This window comes from Lottia gigantea, assembly GCF_000327385.1.
Source record: "Lottia gigantea unplaced genomic scaffold LOTGIsca_155, whole genome shotgun sequence".
Classification (NCBI taxonomy): Eukaryota; Metazoa; Mollusca; class Gastropoda; family Lottiidae; genus Lottia; species Lottia gigantea.
Genome location: NW_008707882.1, coordinates 291277 through 307682, shown reverse-complemented (window position 1 = coordinate 307682; position 16406 = coordinate 291277). Strand labels below are relative to the sequence as shown.

The following is a 16406-nucleotide window of genomic DNA, read 5'->3' as shown; positions in this document are numbered from 1 at the left end:
TATTTACAGCAAAACAAGGTTTAGATGATTAACACTACAGTCTTGGACGGCATGGCAACAAGTATCATACAGTTCTTGGCTGGATTCCGTGTGGGAAACGGCCTTGTCTTTTTCTACAGGATCACTTCCTAGCTAGAGGTCGGGTATTAACTTTGAAATTGCTGAAACAGGGTTACTTGACACACAAACTTCAAATGTCATTTAGGAATTTTATGGAGAACTCCTTCATAAATACAATACATCTGCTTCTGGCATTTTGGCTGATTTGTTTGGTCAGACATGAATTGACCTGGTTGTATCTCATGATATTGACCATTTCAGCAGTGGCGGGTGGAGCAGACTATGCCTACTCTTCGATGGTACTTCTGATTGCATGGAGCCGTCACTGAACAAAAACCTCAAATAACCTTGAATTCATGAAATCGAAAGATTGTCAATGAGATCAAGCTACAAGGTAGAGTCAAGTTGAAATCTTGATCTAATGGACAGAGTTGATATTTTATGTTAAATTAGTGTTGAGTTATTAACCTATTAGAATCTAGAATGTAGTCAGTAATTAGTAGAGACACTAGTGTCACTGTGTATTCTATCAAGTACTATTTTAACCATTTATTTCTTCAGTACATGTTAACATTTTATGGTTTTAGTATAATGTAATTTGCCATGGTGCAGGTGATTCTGCTAAATTTGAAGCAGTGCGTTAAGTAAGGCTCTGACAATTTTCTTGGATTTTGTTTTGTGATGTGAACTGCGATTTTTAAAACCTGTCTTTAAGAAAAACCTAAAAACTTTCTTGTTTATTAGTGCTTGAGTATTACTATTTCTTCCATTCACAGAAATATATTGATCAAGGCACAAAAGAAAATAAAAAATAATTTGAGCCATATAACTATTATTATTATTATTATTATTAAATGAATCTTAAAAGTCAAACCTGTAATGTTTTTTCTTGTTTTACAAAATCCATGATGTAACCATTTGATTTTTTCAGGGTGGGGTTGTAAAGCCCCATACCTAACCCCCCTTCCCTTCTTTAACCAAGTTTCTGAATGACTTAGTGATTGAATCAAATTCAGGCAAAGATAACCTACAGTAGATTGTTGAATTCCATTTATTCATCCCATGTAACTCATCATTACTAGAGAAATTTAGATCAAAAGATTTTTGACATTTATTCACAGTTTTATGGTGACTGGTCACTAATTCTCTATATTGCTACCTTTCAAAACAAATAATAAATCTTTTATAAACCTACACAATGTTATCAGTGGACACCTGCTGGTAGGGTATTCATAACTTATTATACATAGTCACAAAGACTGAAAATACTTCAAATCTTATTAGTATATTGTAGAAAATAGTCACTATATAATAAATGGTGTTATTAATACTACTGAAAATATAGTTAAAGGAACAATCAAGTCCTTTATATCATGTAAGTTGGGTCAAACTGTGCTCTTGAATATGTGATAATCAATTATTGATATATGATAAATTATATATGTAAGGTAAATGAATGATAACTGTTGTCACACATTGTTTATGAAGGAGATTGGGATTTTTTTCATGTTGTGCTCAGGAACAATAGTATAAGTAGTTGGTAGACTAGTTCGATCAGAAGTTCCCTACACCACAAAATATTCATACTCCATTTGTTGGGTCTTGCAATTGCAAATCATCTTGGTATCCCAAATTTTGTGGCAATTGTGAAGCTGAAAACTCCTTCCCTGAACCAGGCTGCACCCTGTTACATTACACATACAAATTGTTTTGTAAAGCAACTACTTTATAAATATTTGTGTTAAATAAGAAACATTTATGAATTCAGAATAATTCCAGATGATCTATGTCTAATTCAAGGGAAAGAAGTCTTGTGATTATTTTTATTCCAGACAACAATGGTATTATGGATGACATATTAAATATTTTGCTCATAGCAGGCTTAATCTTCAAACGCATTTAACTGATGCCATATTTGAGCTAATAGAGTTATAATGATTTTTTTTCAGGATATAATCATTTGTAAATAAGATGGGTTGACAATTTAATTAATATACATAAGATAATATTTACAATATCAAAATATTTTCACTGTTTGATTAATACATCAATTGTCCATTGATATGACTTAAACTCTGAATAACAACATGCTTCAGGCTCTGTTTTATTCTGTCTTATACAATATTAATCATATTGTGGCCAATGATTGTGAAAAACTTAAGGGAATATTAATGAGGCATTCCGTTTTTTTTTTGTAAAACATTTTCATTATCAAAAACGTAGATATTTCTTTAGATTTTGGTTTATAGTTTTCACAATTTGAGCAAAAAAATTTTTCTACCCACAAAAAAAGCAGAATGTCCCTTTAAGTTATATCCTTCAGTTAAAATATAAGGTGTAATATAGATGATATATAATAAGTAGGATATAAGATTTATTTTGTTTATTTTATACTGATTATAGACTACTTAAAATATATTAAATCTTACATTAACTTATATACTACATTAGGTCAATAATATACTCTGTTTAGGTCAGGTGTATACTGTTTTTGGGGTTTATAAGTAAGGCATGGATTTCAATGATTTATAATTCTAACAAAGACCGGGAGCGTATCAATGGACAATGACAGTTTCGAGATTGACTGTGTCAAAGATTGGACATGTATTGACAATATTCTCCCCTGAAATATTGGAGTATATATTTTAAACATGATATAGAACCTTTTCAGGTGATATAAAGAAAATATCAAAATGGAATAAATGTGTTTTCAGTTGGCAGAAGTTTTGGTTTTCAGAGAAAATTTGAGAATCACTACAATGAAAGTTTGACGATTCTTTAACATGGTAAGGGATTAAGGGCTCTTTGTGTATAAAATTATATCAAAAACTTTATTCTATTTGCCATATTTTTGTTTATTACAGGTAAGACAGGTAACTACCATAGTGAAAGATGGAAGTAGAATTCAGGAGAGAGAATCAAGAGAGATAATGGATAATTATAATTTTAGAATGATTACAACTCAGGTATATACAGAATATATATTTCAGTCCATACCACTTCATGTTTGATGTTGTTGTAAGAGAACAGTGTCGACGCCAGCCTCTCAGACTGGGGATGCATATAGCGAGCAGATTTACTGTCAACTGTCTAGGTTGAAATTCAAAATACAGGAGATATGTGTAAGTTTCATAGGCACAAGGTTCAAATGGAGCGTCTGAGAGAGTTCTACACTAAAACAATTTTTAGAAGTGATGGTGCATTTTGGCTAATAAATAGTGCACAATGTTCAAAAATATCTTTGTAAGAAATGATGTTGTGGTACAATTAGATTGACTATGCTTATGGCATGGTCAAAAAATCAAAAAAGAAAAAGCTTATGGGGTTTTCTGGCAAAATTTCTTTGCTACAAACACTGCATGGTGTAATGTTTTTAAGATCAAAAACTTGTATTCTGTTATAAAGTTTAAAAATCAAGTTGGCTCTGCTCTGACTGAAATCATTGCTCTCCACACCGGTGTCTGTTTAAAGGTTTTCCTAATGGTAGAGAATTCCTTGTGTTTCAGAATGATACGAAAGAAGAAGAGAATAAAACTACAAAAACTTTCTTAAACATCAAACATTCCACCACCTCATCTTGTAACCATGGTTCCTCATTAATAAACAAATGCTCCTTAGCTAGTAACCAAGGCTCATCATCTAGTAACCAAGGTCCAGCATCTATAAATCATGTTTCATCATCCAGTTTCCATGGTTCATCATCTGGTATCCAAGGTTCATCATCTGGTAACCAAGGTTCATCACATGGTCGGAGGTGTATTATAGTATTATTAACAACATTCCTGATTGGTTTAGTTTGTGCTACAACTAGTTTGAATTTTACATCTCAACATGTTCAGCTCCATATTGGTCTTCCTCATAATCTTATTAGTAAGTTGACACTTGTATTATCATATAGAGATGCATTGAACAGCCAAGTAATGTGTTTGTATCTCAGAATACTTCTGATTTTTAACAGCATTATCAAAAGGGGTGTCATGGAAAAGAATTTAATAGTTTGTGCAAATTATGAATTTGATTAGGTTCATGCTCGAAATAGTAGCTCCAATATATTAAGGATCATCAAGCCTTATTTATTTTGAAAAGTGTGTGAAATAACTTAAGAATTAAACATGCTCTCCATAATGACGGTTGTATTTACCATTAAAGATACAAAGTGACAAAGTCTGGATACTTTTCAGACTGTCTGTTTAAGAGTAGCTTGCTCTTGTTTTGAATGAACATAGTATTTTTTAATGTTTTTATAGGAAAAGTAAGAATGTATTCTGAAGATCCTGATATAAGAAAATTAAAACTGAATAAAACTGTTTTATCACTGGTTTCTAGATTACAACTCTATGGTATGTCTAAATTTATTATCTTTTATAATAGTAATGTCTCATTCGTGACCTTGCATAGTTTTAAAAAAAGTCACAGTGACCCAAATGTTCTCGGTTTGCAGAATGATGGCACAATTCTTTGCTCTATGAGGTTTCATATATTATAGATCCATGATTTTTTTTAAATTAAGTGATTATGACTTGTTTCGATATGCCAGGTCATGATGGTAACAAAATAGAGTTAATGAGTCACAACTTTTTATATTCAGTGACTTATTGCAGTCGAGTCAATTTTTGAAGTGGGCAATATCTATTTAAATTCCATACTTAGTACAAGATTTTTGAGAATCAGAACCAGATCAAAAAAAGAAAAGAAAAAATATTGTTATAATTAACATAGTCAATACAGTTATGGCAATACAACATTGAACAATACTATGATTTGAACCTTAGTTGGATAAATAAATTTGATACATCTATTATGTAGATAAGAAGGACTGTAAAGAGGATCTTTCTGTATGTGAGACGTATGCTGTGTGTAATGGTAATGGTGATAGTAATGGTAATAGCAATGGATATAGTAATGGTAATGGCCAATCATCTGTAGCCTGTAGATGCAAAAGAGGATATTATTATAATGACAATACCTGTTCAGGTAATATTATATTCATTTTGAAAGTCACATTTATTATTTAGTTATAAATGATAATAACTCTTTGTTTTATGTGAGTCAGAATTAGGTCTTATTACATCCAAGTGATCCTGTTCTGATTTGTATTAAGGACATTTGTCAAGTTTTAGGCTCAGGGATGTTGATTTGGCTCCATTTGCCAGACTTGACCAATGGAGCAGCTCAAATGACTGACTTAGGCTACAAATACCAATTGTGTATGGGACGAGTTGTACAAACTTATCCTGTGGATTATTGTGCTTAATTATAATTAACTGTTTATGTAAATAAGTGTACAGTATAATTATTAATGTTGTTTGTACTCCTTCTTACCCTGAAAAATCTTTCACTGTAAACAATGCACACCTTATCATGACAATAAAATGCAGACACCATTGTAGTGCTTAGTAATATCTATGCATATTCCACAATTCTACCTTACTTACCAAGTTGTGTGCAATATATCTATGTTAAAGATGATTTGCTATATACTATAGGTATCAATATTATATTCTAGAATGTAGTAAATCATGTCCTGATGGATATTATATGACATCATCCTGTACAGCTACAACTGATTCTGTTTGTAAGAGTAAGTCTCTTTAGTTTATAGATGGATTTATCATGAATGAACACTCATCCATTTGACGTCATGTGACACAGTCTATTGATTTCATTAGCTCTCAAAAATTTCCTTTCCATAGATCAAAAGAATATAGAGCTTGTCCTATATTTCCATCAAATGAAAAATATATTTATGTGTGACAAATTTTGTCTCATACGATCATTGGATGGGTCATTGATTCAACTAGTTGCATCATCAACAGACTTTCAGTGATTGAAAAAAGTAAAGTAGTAAAGTAAACTATAAGTGATGTTGGTTGAGAATATTACAGATTTATTTTTTGCAATGTAAAATGTCCTGCTCAAGATAATGTAGGTCTAAAAGTCTGTATATGTCTATTATTTTTTTAGAATGTACATCTTGTCAAAGATCTCAGTATGAAGCTGCTGTTTGTTCAACAACTAAAGATACAGTATGTGTAGGTAAGTAATATAATCAGGATTATGTTAAAGTTCGCCATTTTGGGAGTTGCTTTGGATCTTGAATATTTGTGAATAGTCTTCAGAACTACTAGAACTTAAATAGCATAATCTCTTCAAATATACTTCAAACAACATATCAAGAAAAGACGAGTCGTCATTTTCACTGTCAAATGCAGATAATTCTGGTACACATGGGTTTGAAGGCTCAAAGTTCGACAGTGAGATATGAACACTGTTATTGATTCGCTTAGTTTATATGTAAAAGTCTGACAATCTTAAGAGTTGATTATAGTAACCGGGTAAACCTTTCATTTTCAGATGTATCATTTCCTGTGGGATTTGTACCACCAAACTCTACCACTTCTTCTGGTAAGATTAACATTAGTCAATCTTTATAATGTCAAGCTATTACAATACAAATCAGTGAACAGTTAATTAACTCTATTATAAGATCTGAACAAGAACTTTCATTTAAGAAACCCTTGATCTGGTGTGTACAAAACACATCACACACTTTTATATCCTTCTAAACCCAGGTAGGAATGAATCAGTCATGAAGATGCCCACATACATTACCTAGTATGCAGTGGTGGAGCCAAATGGGGGGCAGAGGGGGTAGTTGCAGCCCCGAAAGCAAGTTTTTAGTGCAAAAATCTCATTACTAGATAAGAGATCAGACAATCTCTGATATCTCGCCCCCTCTCTGACGTAAACCTGGCTCCGCCTCTGTTAGTATGCTGTCACTGGTTAGACGTACTTTTACTAATTTAATATCCATTTATTTTCAGATGGGACTAATATCAGTATGACATCATCATCTAATGTGTTTATTGAAAGATTAAAAGATATGAAAGAATTAGAGACCACTATGTATATCACCAATAATCAACAGTCACTAGATTTTGTATGGAAGCGTGAGTCTGGATTAGAGATTAAGATTAGTGTATCAGGAGTTTATCTGGTGCCAGAGTACGTAGATCTAGATCATGAAGATGATGGTTTATATTTCCTACATTTTGATAAAAACGTCTCAGAAGAAATGAAGAAGAAGTATTCTCATGTAGCTGAATATTATTGTAGGTAAGAAAGCATTAAGTAAGAAACAACCAGTTTTACAAAGCTCATACTGACTATGCTTCGAGCCGTTTCTTGAAGGAATTCAGATTGCCAACATACATGTGAAATCTTATGAGCATGTGTATGAAATTGTTCATTTGATCTTCTACATTGGATATTGATCTCATTTTTTTCTACCTTTTTTAGCAACCCGGTTTCCCCTGTCAGTGATACAAGTCGTGTTATTCAAATGACACAATAAACTGGGCCGTGTATGCTATAGGCTGTGAAAGCTAAAGATCATTTGAGAATCCCAAATAGTCCAGGCAAATATTTTCTAATTGCACATGATGCATGACGATGCCTGTCTATCAGTTGTAGAATATGAAGACTATCCGGTTCATGTTAGTTTTGATTTAATTCTAATTTTATAATGAACATATTTAACATGATGTTTCAGACACCCCATACCAGATTATTACTCTATACATTTTGATATTATAAAGAACCGTATATCACAAGCTGAAGAAGTGGCATGTAATTCTAAAGATAGAGCGAAGATCCGTTGTCCTAGCAACTATCAAGATGGTCAGGTGTATTTAAAACGACATATTAATGAAATATGTACCAAATATCAGGTATGAAATTTTATATGTTCGTTATCTTCAAAATGTAATGTTAATACAGCAATTTGATTGGATTGTAGGGTAGGTTTAAAGATAAATAACCTATATTGTTTAAAGTCTTTCTGTTGCGTGTTCTGATTGGCTACATTCAGTAGCGTATGATTGAATTAAATCACTAATATAATTCAATCATACGCTACTGAATGTAGGGATCAGAACACCCAACAGAAGAGTGCCCAATGATGTCAAGGTATAAGATTGACATTGACAGGATTGACAGGATAAGAGTAAGCTTAGCACTGGCAGAGTTTCAGAGTTCCTTTCAACAGAAAGTTCCTTTAAATCATTCTGTTGAAATGAAAGCCCTTATACACTGTTTGGGATTTATGTGTGGGGACACTAATAACACTAATTTTCAGTCAGACGTCTGTGGTTTTTGCAATTCCACTGAAACTGTTGCAAAAGCTGTTATATTATCGAAGAACCATTCAGATAGTAACATAATAAAATACCTAGTTTGATTGAAATTTCCTGAATCTGAGACGCCTTGCTGAACATTTAGATAGTGCAAATCCACGATATCAGTATCTCCGATACACATAAGAAGTTTAGAAAAACCTCTTTATAATCCTATATGTACATCATTCTGTATATCACCAATCAGTATTTCTCTTGATGGTTTAGTGCATGAATTTTTCAATTTTCAAATGATATTTTTGAAATTACTATTTGTTCTATTTCAGACTAATCGTAGAAAGAAGCTAGTACAACTACATGATGTGAACGCTAATAATATTATATGTGACGAAGAAAATGATATATTAACAGAAGTTTTTGGTAAAACTATGCCAGAACCTGAAAGGATGTCATTTCCTAGTGCTGAATGTCGACAGTATGGTAATGAATGTCATAAATGTTTAGATAAGAACATCTGTACCAATAAAAGTAAGTGGAATTTTGAATATGCATCAATATGTAGTCTGAATGCTCATCAGGCCCGACTTGATTGTGAAGGGGCGAGTAATATATGCGGAGGGGAAATGGTGTATGGTGTTTAGTTAAGGTGTATAATAAATACAATGATATAACCTACCCTATAAAGGTGTTTTAAATTAAGGTAACTAACTTAATGATGAGTTGAAATACCAGACCAAGAGAAATCTGAAAATGAAAGGATGATGTAATTTATATAATGTAGGATATATTTGAATGATAAATGAATTATTCAATATAATTCGAATGTCTAAATGTAATACTGTAAACGTTATACTATTGTAACACAAGAACCAAGATGGCTGACATATGGTAACCAAGGTACACAAAAAATATAAACTATGAAACTATAACATACCTTATAATAGAAAATAAAAATAACTAGAATATATTGAAACAGTATCTGGTACAAACACTAAATCATAAGTCTATTTTTACATGATATTGAAGAGGATTCAATATACAGACAATATCCACTAGTCTCCAATTGACATAGAAACATAGAAATCTGCCCTTTCAGTTGCAAAACAATGTACTGAATGAAAATCAGGTTGTCCCCTAAAAAAAACAAATTAGCAGAGGTCAGAGTAAAACTTAGAAAGTTTGAGGGATGAAAGTTCAGAGACAGAGAAAGATATAGGTAGAAATAGAGGCAGTGAGGTGTGACTTTAACTGGTTGTAAGATTGTTACTGTATCTGAAAATAACTAATTAAACAGATTTCATTTAACCCTTTAACAATGTAGCAGATTTATTCAAATGTGATTAGGGAATGTCATGTGCAGTCTGCACATAAGTACAAAAAACTATACATCCAGAATGTAGTGGAAAATTTATTTCCAATTATGGCTGCCGTTTCCATTTTTGTTGAAAAAAAATAAACAGTTCTTTACTGCTAGAATTTTCTTTGTCAGTTGATGGCCAGTCAAAATGCTAGCACTAGAACTGTGATTCCCAAATTCTTGTATAAAACAACATATGTATAGTCTGTACTCAGTATTCATGCCCAGAGTCTGGATAATATGCTCTCCCTAATTGCATGTGATTTATCCCATTTTATAATTGTTTGTATATAATTGTTTGTATATAATTGTTTGTATATAATTGTTTGTATATAATTGTTTGTATATAATTGTTTGTATATAATTGTTTGTATATAATTGTAGCGTATGGTGAAGAATGTTGTAGTATAAAATGTTATGGTAATAGTAATTGTTTACAGTATCATAGATCAACTTGTCCTCAACCTCAAGTAGAATGTGCTAAAGGTATGTACTATACAAAATATAAAATATTATCAAGATGTTTGAATAATGCAGCCAATAGAGGCTACGGTCACATTTGAAACAATGACCAAACTTGAAGTGTATTTTTTTCAGATATGTATTTTAAATCCACCTAGAACCCCCTTTACCTTAATGTTACTATGGTTTATGGTACTACAGCCTTGATGATCAAACACTGGTCACTAGAGAGGCCACACTTCTTCAAGATCTGAAAGTTAACTTTTTCAAATCTGGCTAGGAATGTCTAGAATTTGTTTAGATTTGCTACTTTGTGATCAACTGGTTAACATTTTGTAAAATCATTCAAGTTATAACATTAATATGTTCTCCTTCTTTCAGGCAATATCAACCAATTTACCTTGACACCATTTTATGAGAAAATATCGGAAAGATTCATGTGTCATTTAAAATACAAGAAACCCAAATATCTCTACAATGTTTCTTATTCTATACAAATACCAGACTATAAATATGTTTTACCAGAACAGAATTTCAGTTTTACGACAAATAGCTTGCAATCTCACCAAACTCAAAAACATAAAATAGATTTTTTAAACATCATGCACGATACACGATATAAACTAGAGGAGGAGGTGATTGTTATAGGGAAACATGAAGATTATAACGAACAAATGGGAGAATTTCAGTTTCATCCTCTCAAAGATCAGGATGAATTTAACACAGGACGAGGATTTAAAACTAAACAGGATACATTCTTCCGATACTCCACATTGGTCCAGTTTTATCGTCCATTTGGCTATAGTTCATCAACTTGGTACAAAGATGGCTGCCTGAAAAACTTATCTAAAGTATTTCCCAATCAAACCCAGTATAAATCAACCTCCATACCTGTTACAACTAAAGTATTAAATACGAAGAAAGAAATGCAGTATCAGATGTACCGAAGTAAAGATTCACCTATTGTTAAACTTACTATTGATGGTTAGTAACTTTATTTTATTTGTTTTTCTTTAGGAAGGGAGATTTGAGATCAATCAGTAGACGAGAGGAACTAGCTGAGCTGCCTGCCTCGCGAAGCTCAGCTTTTTACCCCATAAGTGTTGAATTTTTAGTGAGATTTAGACCTCAAGAGGCAGTGAGGAAATTATCTATCCTGTATTATATTTTCTGCTTTGAGAAGTCAGAATTCACAATGTGAACCAACAGCAACTCATCCTGTGAACCTATAGAAATGTGTTGACAGATCAACATGGCACATCTCATGAGTTGTTTGAGGTGTTTTAAAGCAATCTGTCTTGAAGAACTGTCGTGTTTGTGTTAAGATCAGTTCAATATGACAATCTTGATAATTACAGGTTTTATTTTATTTTATAGAGAGAGAATCTATCTTATCATATTTTCAATCTAGTGGTACACCCACTGTTGTTAGATCTACTACTCTCCAAGGTGCTGTTACCTGGAACACTCCCATGCAATATTGGACCATCAGAATATCAGGTATAACTTATAATTTAACATAGATTGCTGGTTGACAAAAAAACCATAAACTAGTGTCTTCCCATTATTCCTATTTCACTCTCCTTCATTTTGTCTCCACTTCATTATGGCCAATTTTCTCTTTGTCCTATAAGAAATTATGCTTGTTCCTGGTTCGAATTCTGGTTAAGTCCAGTATCTTACTTATTGAGTGGAATTGCAGACTCGGTTCCCCTTTGTCAGACTGCCCATTTACTTTTAAATTAAATTTTCAGGATCACTGTACAGTTGCCCTGGAATCTTAATCATAGAATTATTCGATAAACTACTTGTTAACAGTTTTGGTGTTTTTGATGTTTATGTTCACTGTGGTGGTGAATTTTGGATCAATTTTAATGTGGACAGTGAGAAAAGTGATCTACCTGATGTATTTATTGTTCATATTAATGATTCTGTGGCCACACACCAACTTGTACTATCATCAATTATCTCCCCTAGATCTGTTTCCGTGGCTGATAAAATGAAAACCTCACTGGCGGTACGAGAACAAATTATGACAGAGTCTCCTCCGTGGGTCACGATTTTGATATTTATTGTAATGACAATTGTTCTATTATGGGTCATGTTTATATTTTACATGTGTTTTACTGTTCGAGCTCCACATAATTATGAAAGAACAGACAAACAAGCAGAAATGACTGTTTTAAACCCAGAAGAAGCAGAGAAAATGTTTCAAAGTGAAATTCAACCAAAACGTAAAAGAATGTCCGTATGTGTTATGTATCTATTTGTGATATTGTATATAGTGTACTGTGTATTTTTAACTTTTTCTGTCAGTTTTGGAATTCTGTTTGCTTATCAGAAGTCAGTGTTGCCAGATTTAACCCAACTCAATGATTTTAGTGATCGTTTAGAAAAACGTGTCAATTTGACTCTTCAAGATCTAAAATTAACAGAAATCAAAGAAATGAATGATATTCATAAACAATATAAAAGTCGCGAACGTGCGTGTAAACATCATTTACATCAAACAGCCAAGTCATCAGTTCATGGTTATGCTCAAGTCACGCATAAATATCTAGAAGCAATATATGTTCAAAATGGATCTTTGCAACATCACGTGGAAAAATATTTTGAGATAGAAAATCATATGGTGGATGAAATTTTGAATGGCTACGTTAAAATTTTAAACAAAACAATGAGACAAGATCTGAAACATTTTCTAAGCATGTATAAATATTTTCTGATATCTGTCATTGATAATAGATGGTTGGATTTCCCCAAGGATATATTTCTGGGAGATGGTGATAAGATGAAACTAGGTAAAGAAATGACAGAAAATCAGATTAAAAAGTTTGTATCCTGGTTACAGATTGATAAAGCAGAATCTCTGATGTCTGTTACTGACCATGTAACAGCAAGGTACCTCTAATATTATATACCCTAAAATTTCGCAAAATAATTATGAAATGGTCTTTAACACTTGTTTCTCCAAAAAGCTGAAAACAGTTGATCTGATATCTCTTTTAGGTTTTTGCAGGCTTAAAATATTAGTACTCTTTTAAGAACTGTGCTTGACACAATGGTAGTTTAATGTTGCAAGATGGATATCATCCAATTCATTTTGAATAATTCCAAGCAATTTTGGCAACATTGGCACTGAAATGCCATAACATGGGATCTGTTTATCATCTGTTTCTTATTATTTCAATTTTTATTTTCAGGATTCTGGAAATGGCACCAATATCTGAGGACTACCAGCCAGAAGATTTTCTAGAACCATATTTACCAAAACATTCTCATAAAATACCAACATATTCAATGAAATCTCAAAATTTCTTATATCAAGTGATCAATGAAAATAATACTCATTTTAAACGCCATGGAATCCATTTTGATTCTGGATCCAGTAATACAACTAGCGATAAAGACCTTGAATCCAGTGATTATAATATTGTTATGTATTTATTTATTTGTTTATTTATTATATTGGATATTATACTGTGGTGTTATCGTCTATCGTGGTTATGGAAACAAATCAAAATGTCCAAAGTGGGATACGAGGTAAAAATTCCAACTGATGAAAGTTCGCGGAAAATTCATATTTTATTAACAGGTCAACATCCACCATCAACTGTAGACATTGAAATAGAAAATGCATTTAAATACTACAAAGAAAACGCTGCCAAAGATCTGGCCTCAGACAATGAATTTGGAATGTCGTTTATTCAAAATTATCCAAAGTGTAAAGAAGACATTTTACGCGATATCTGGGCGTATAAAAAGAGCCAATCATCAGCTTCAGTTCCAAAAGCCAATGATTTCTGTTTGAGTGAATGTATGACAATAATTCATTGGATTCATCGTTCAGTGTTATCCAGATTGACCTGGCGTTCAGCGTTAAGTATTGGTGCGTTAGTGTTAGTTTGTTGTTTAATATATGCCGTTGATAATTGGTTCAATCAAGCTAATATTGAGGTATTAGTGGGAGCAGATGTGGTAGTCACAGAATTACAATGGCAGACGGTCATGATTAACAGACATTTGGCAGAAACCGTTGATAAATTAAATCTATTATTATTAAATATGAAAGAAACAGTTGATGGAGATATTAATTATGTTAATCAACTTTTAGCTGATACATTTCATAAACAGGTAAGTTGTATTGCCCATCATATCACTATGTGATAACTATCAAGATATATAGACTGTGATATATAGACTGTGATATATAGACTGTGATATATAGGCTGTGATATATAGGCTGTGATATATAGGCTGTGATATATAGGCTGTGATATATAGGCTATGATATGAGGTGTATCACGATATAGGCTAATAGATAAAATGTAAACTTTCAATGATATTGATCTTTTCTAATTCATACATACGCCCTACATTTATACACAGATAAAGTATTCAACGGATCTTAAAGATCATTCCCCTCTAAACCCCTTTATCTTGTCATTATCCTTCAGTCCCTTTTAGATGGGGTTTCATTGTTCAGAGGCACAAGTAATATACCTGGAGGGTCAAGGGGGTGTGGTGTTCACTGGTAGTGATGGTATGGGTCAGCCGGAACAAATTTTCAGTTACGGGCCTGGGTTTGACTGTAAATTGATTGAGTTTTTTTATATGTTGTTTTGTATTGTATGTTTCAGACACGTTATATATTAGATATATTACTATCTGTTTGTAAGAATTCTGGTATTAATGATTGTAATATTGATATTAATATGTTATTACAATCAGCCCCACCCCCACCAATATCATCATGTAATTTTCTACCTCTACAACAACATGTTATTGATGGTAAGTAGGCCTATCTATAGTACAATGTCTATTTTGATTATATTGTTTAGATATACTGTGATAAATCGTCGTTTTTACAACTTAAAGCTTAAAACTCCATTCATTTCATTTCATTTTTTATTAACTGACAGATAAGACACAATAGTTTATCTGTACAGGGAGAACTGTCTTTATTTATCTGAAGGATCCACCTTGTGCCATGCTAAGAAATTTAACCTTAACTTAGGATTAAGAGCCAATGACTTGTTCACTCAACATGAGTAAATATATTTTTGATTCCGTGTCAAATGACAATGTAATTCATATACTTTCAGATGTTGATACAGCTCAGATTACAGCGTTAGTTATAGAAGAGTTATCACCCTTGTTGAAGACAGTACGTGGACTGGTATTCTGTATATTGACATATTTAATATTTGTATTATGTTTTATTTTATTGTGTAATGCTGGAATTCGGCTAGCTAGATATTATTTATTAATTATGGGCAAATTTCCCATTTTACAAATTTATCAAATTAGTGACTCGTTGGCGACATATGCTGATGCTGCCGTAGATGATCATCAACATATTTATCGTAGTGCATCTTTAAGTTGTGAGAGTGGTGTTTATGTTGGTGAAGCTGAGGATTCGAATAGAGAATAGACAATGTATTATCTTTAATTGAATTAATTCAGATGACTGCTGTGAGTTGAGATATGGTTTCATTCTTCTATCAAAGGATTACATAATTATCAAAGGGTTGCACATGGAATCAGAACACGTTCCATGTATACACAAAAAAAACGTGTAGACAGAATGACAGAGAAAGAAATGGATGGGAATACTTATCTTCTTCCATAACGCTCGATTGAGATCAAAATTGGAACACACAGAACTCTCAAATTGAGTGCCACCCTAGTGTCAGAAGCTGGGTCCTGTTTTACAAAAAACTTTCGTTTTTTTCGTATTGTTTTTGTATTTCTCATTGTAAAATTCCACAATTACAAAAATTGTTATCTAAAGATTTTTGTTAGCAGTTCCCTGTTCCTAATTCCAGGGCACTGCGCTCTGAAGATTGTGATGCCACAATATTCGACCATTCATAACATACCTTGCTATCACTCTCATTTTGAAACAGACTTAGCCTAAATTGGATAATGTTCCAATGGTACTCTACAAGGCCAAAAATGTTTTAATACAAATTACTGAAAGTGTTTAAGATACACAATCCTCAGCAGGACAGCTGGTTTTAGATATGAAGGATAAAGTATTATATATTATACTGATATTATGTAATATAACTAGTCAGTACATCTTCATAATATCAAGCTATTACCAACTTATACCTTGACTGCAGTAGTCACCGTTTTTGTATCACAGAATGCAGCCATTTGATTGGACTGTTTGCTACTGAATACAGTGAGTCTGAGCCCAGACAGAAAGTCTGTAAACCATAAACCATACATGCCTTATGTCAAGAGCTCGGTATTTCCTTAGTGTACAATACGATCAAATGGTTTTATTCTGTAATACAAGAAACGTGGATATTGCAGTCAAGGTATTAGACCCAGTTCATAATAGCTTGAAATTGTGAAGATGTAGTCCGTCATAATGTATAATA

At 32.5% G+C, this 16406-nt stretch overlaps 1 protein-coding gene across 1 annotated transcript; it reads left to right on the top strand.

Annotated features, from left to right (window-relative positions):
• Positions 1 to 2843: 2843 nt before the first annotated feature.
• On the top strand, positions 2844 to 15448 carry LOTGIDRAFT_173315 (hypothetical protein; the record flags this gene model as incomplete). Its single annotated transcript, XM_009050786.1, has 18 exons — positions 2844 to 2846; positions 2925 to 3026; positions 3567 to 3930; positions 4308 to 4400; positions 4867 to 5034; positions 5567 to 5641; positions 6025 to 6096; positions 6415 to 6465; positions 6885 to 7176; positions 7613 to 7790; positions 8522 to 8723; positions 9937 to 10038; positions 10396 to 10998; positions 11392 to 11514; positions 11769 to 12915; positions 13218 to 14148; positions 14655 to 14805; positions 15120 to 15448. 18 exons carry the CDS (start codon positions 2844 to 2846, stop codon positions 15446 to 15448), a joined length of 4986 nt encoding a protein of 1661 aa, XP_009049034.1.
• Between the last annotated feature and the right edge of the window lie 958 nt (positions 15449 to 16406).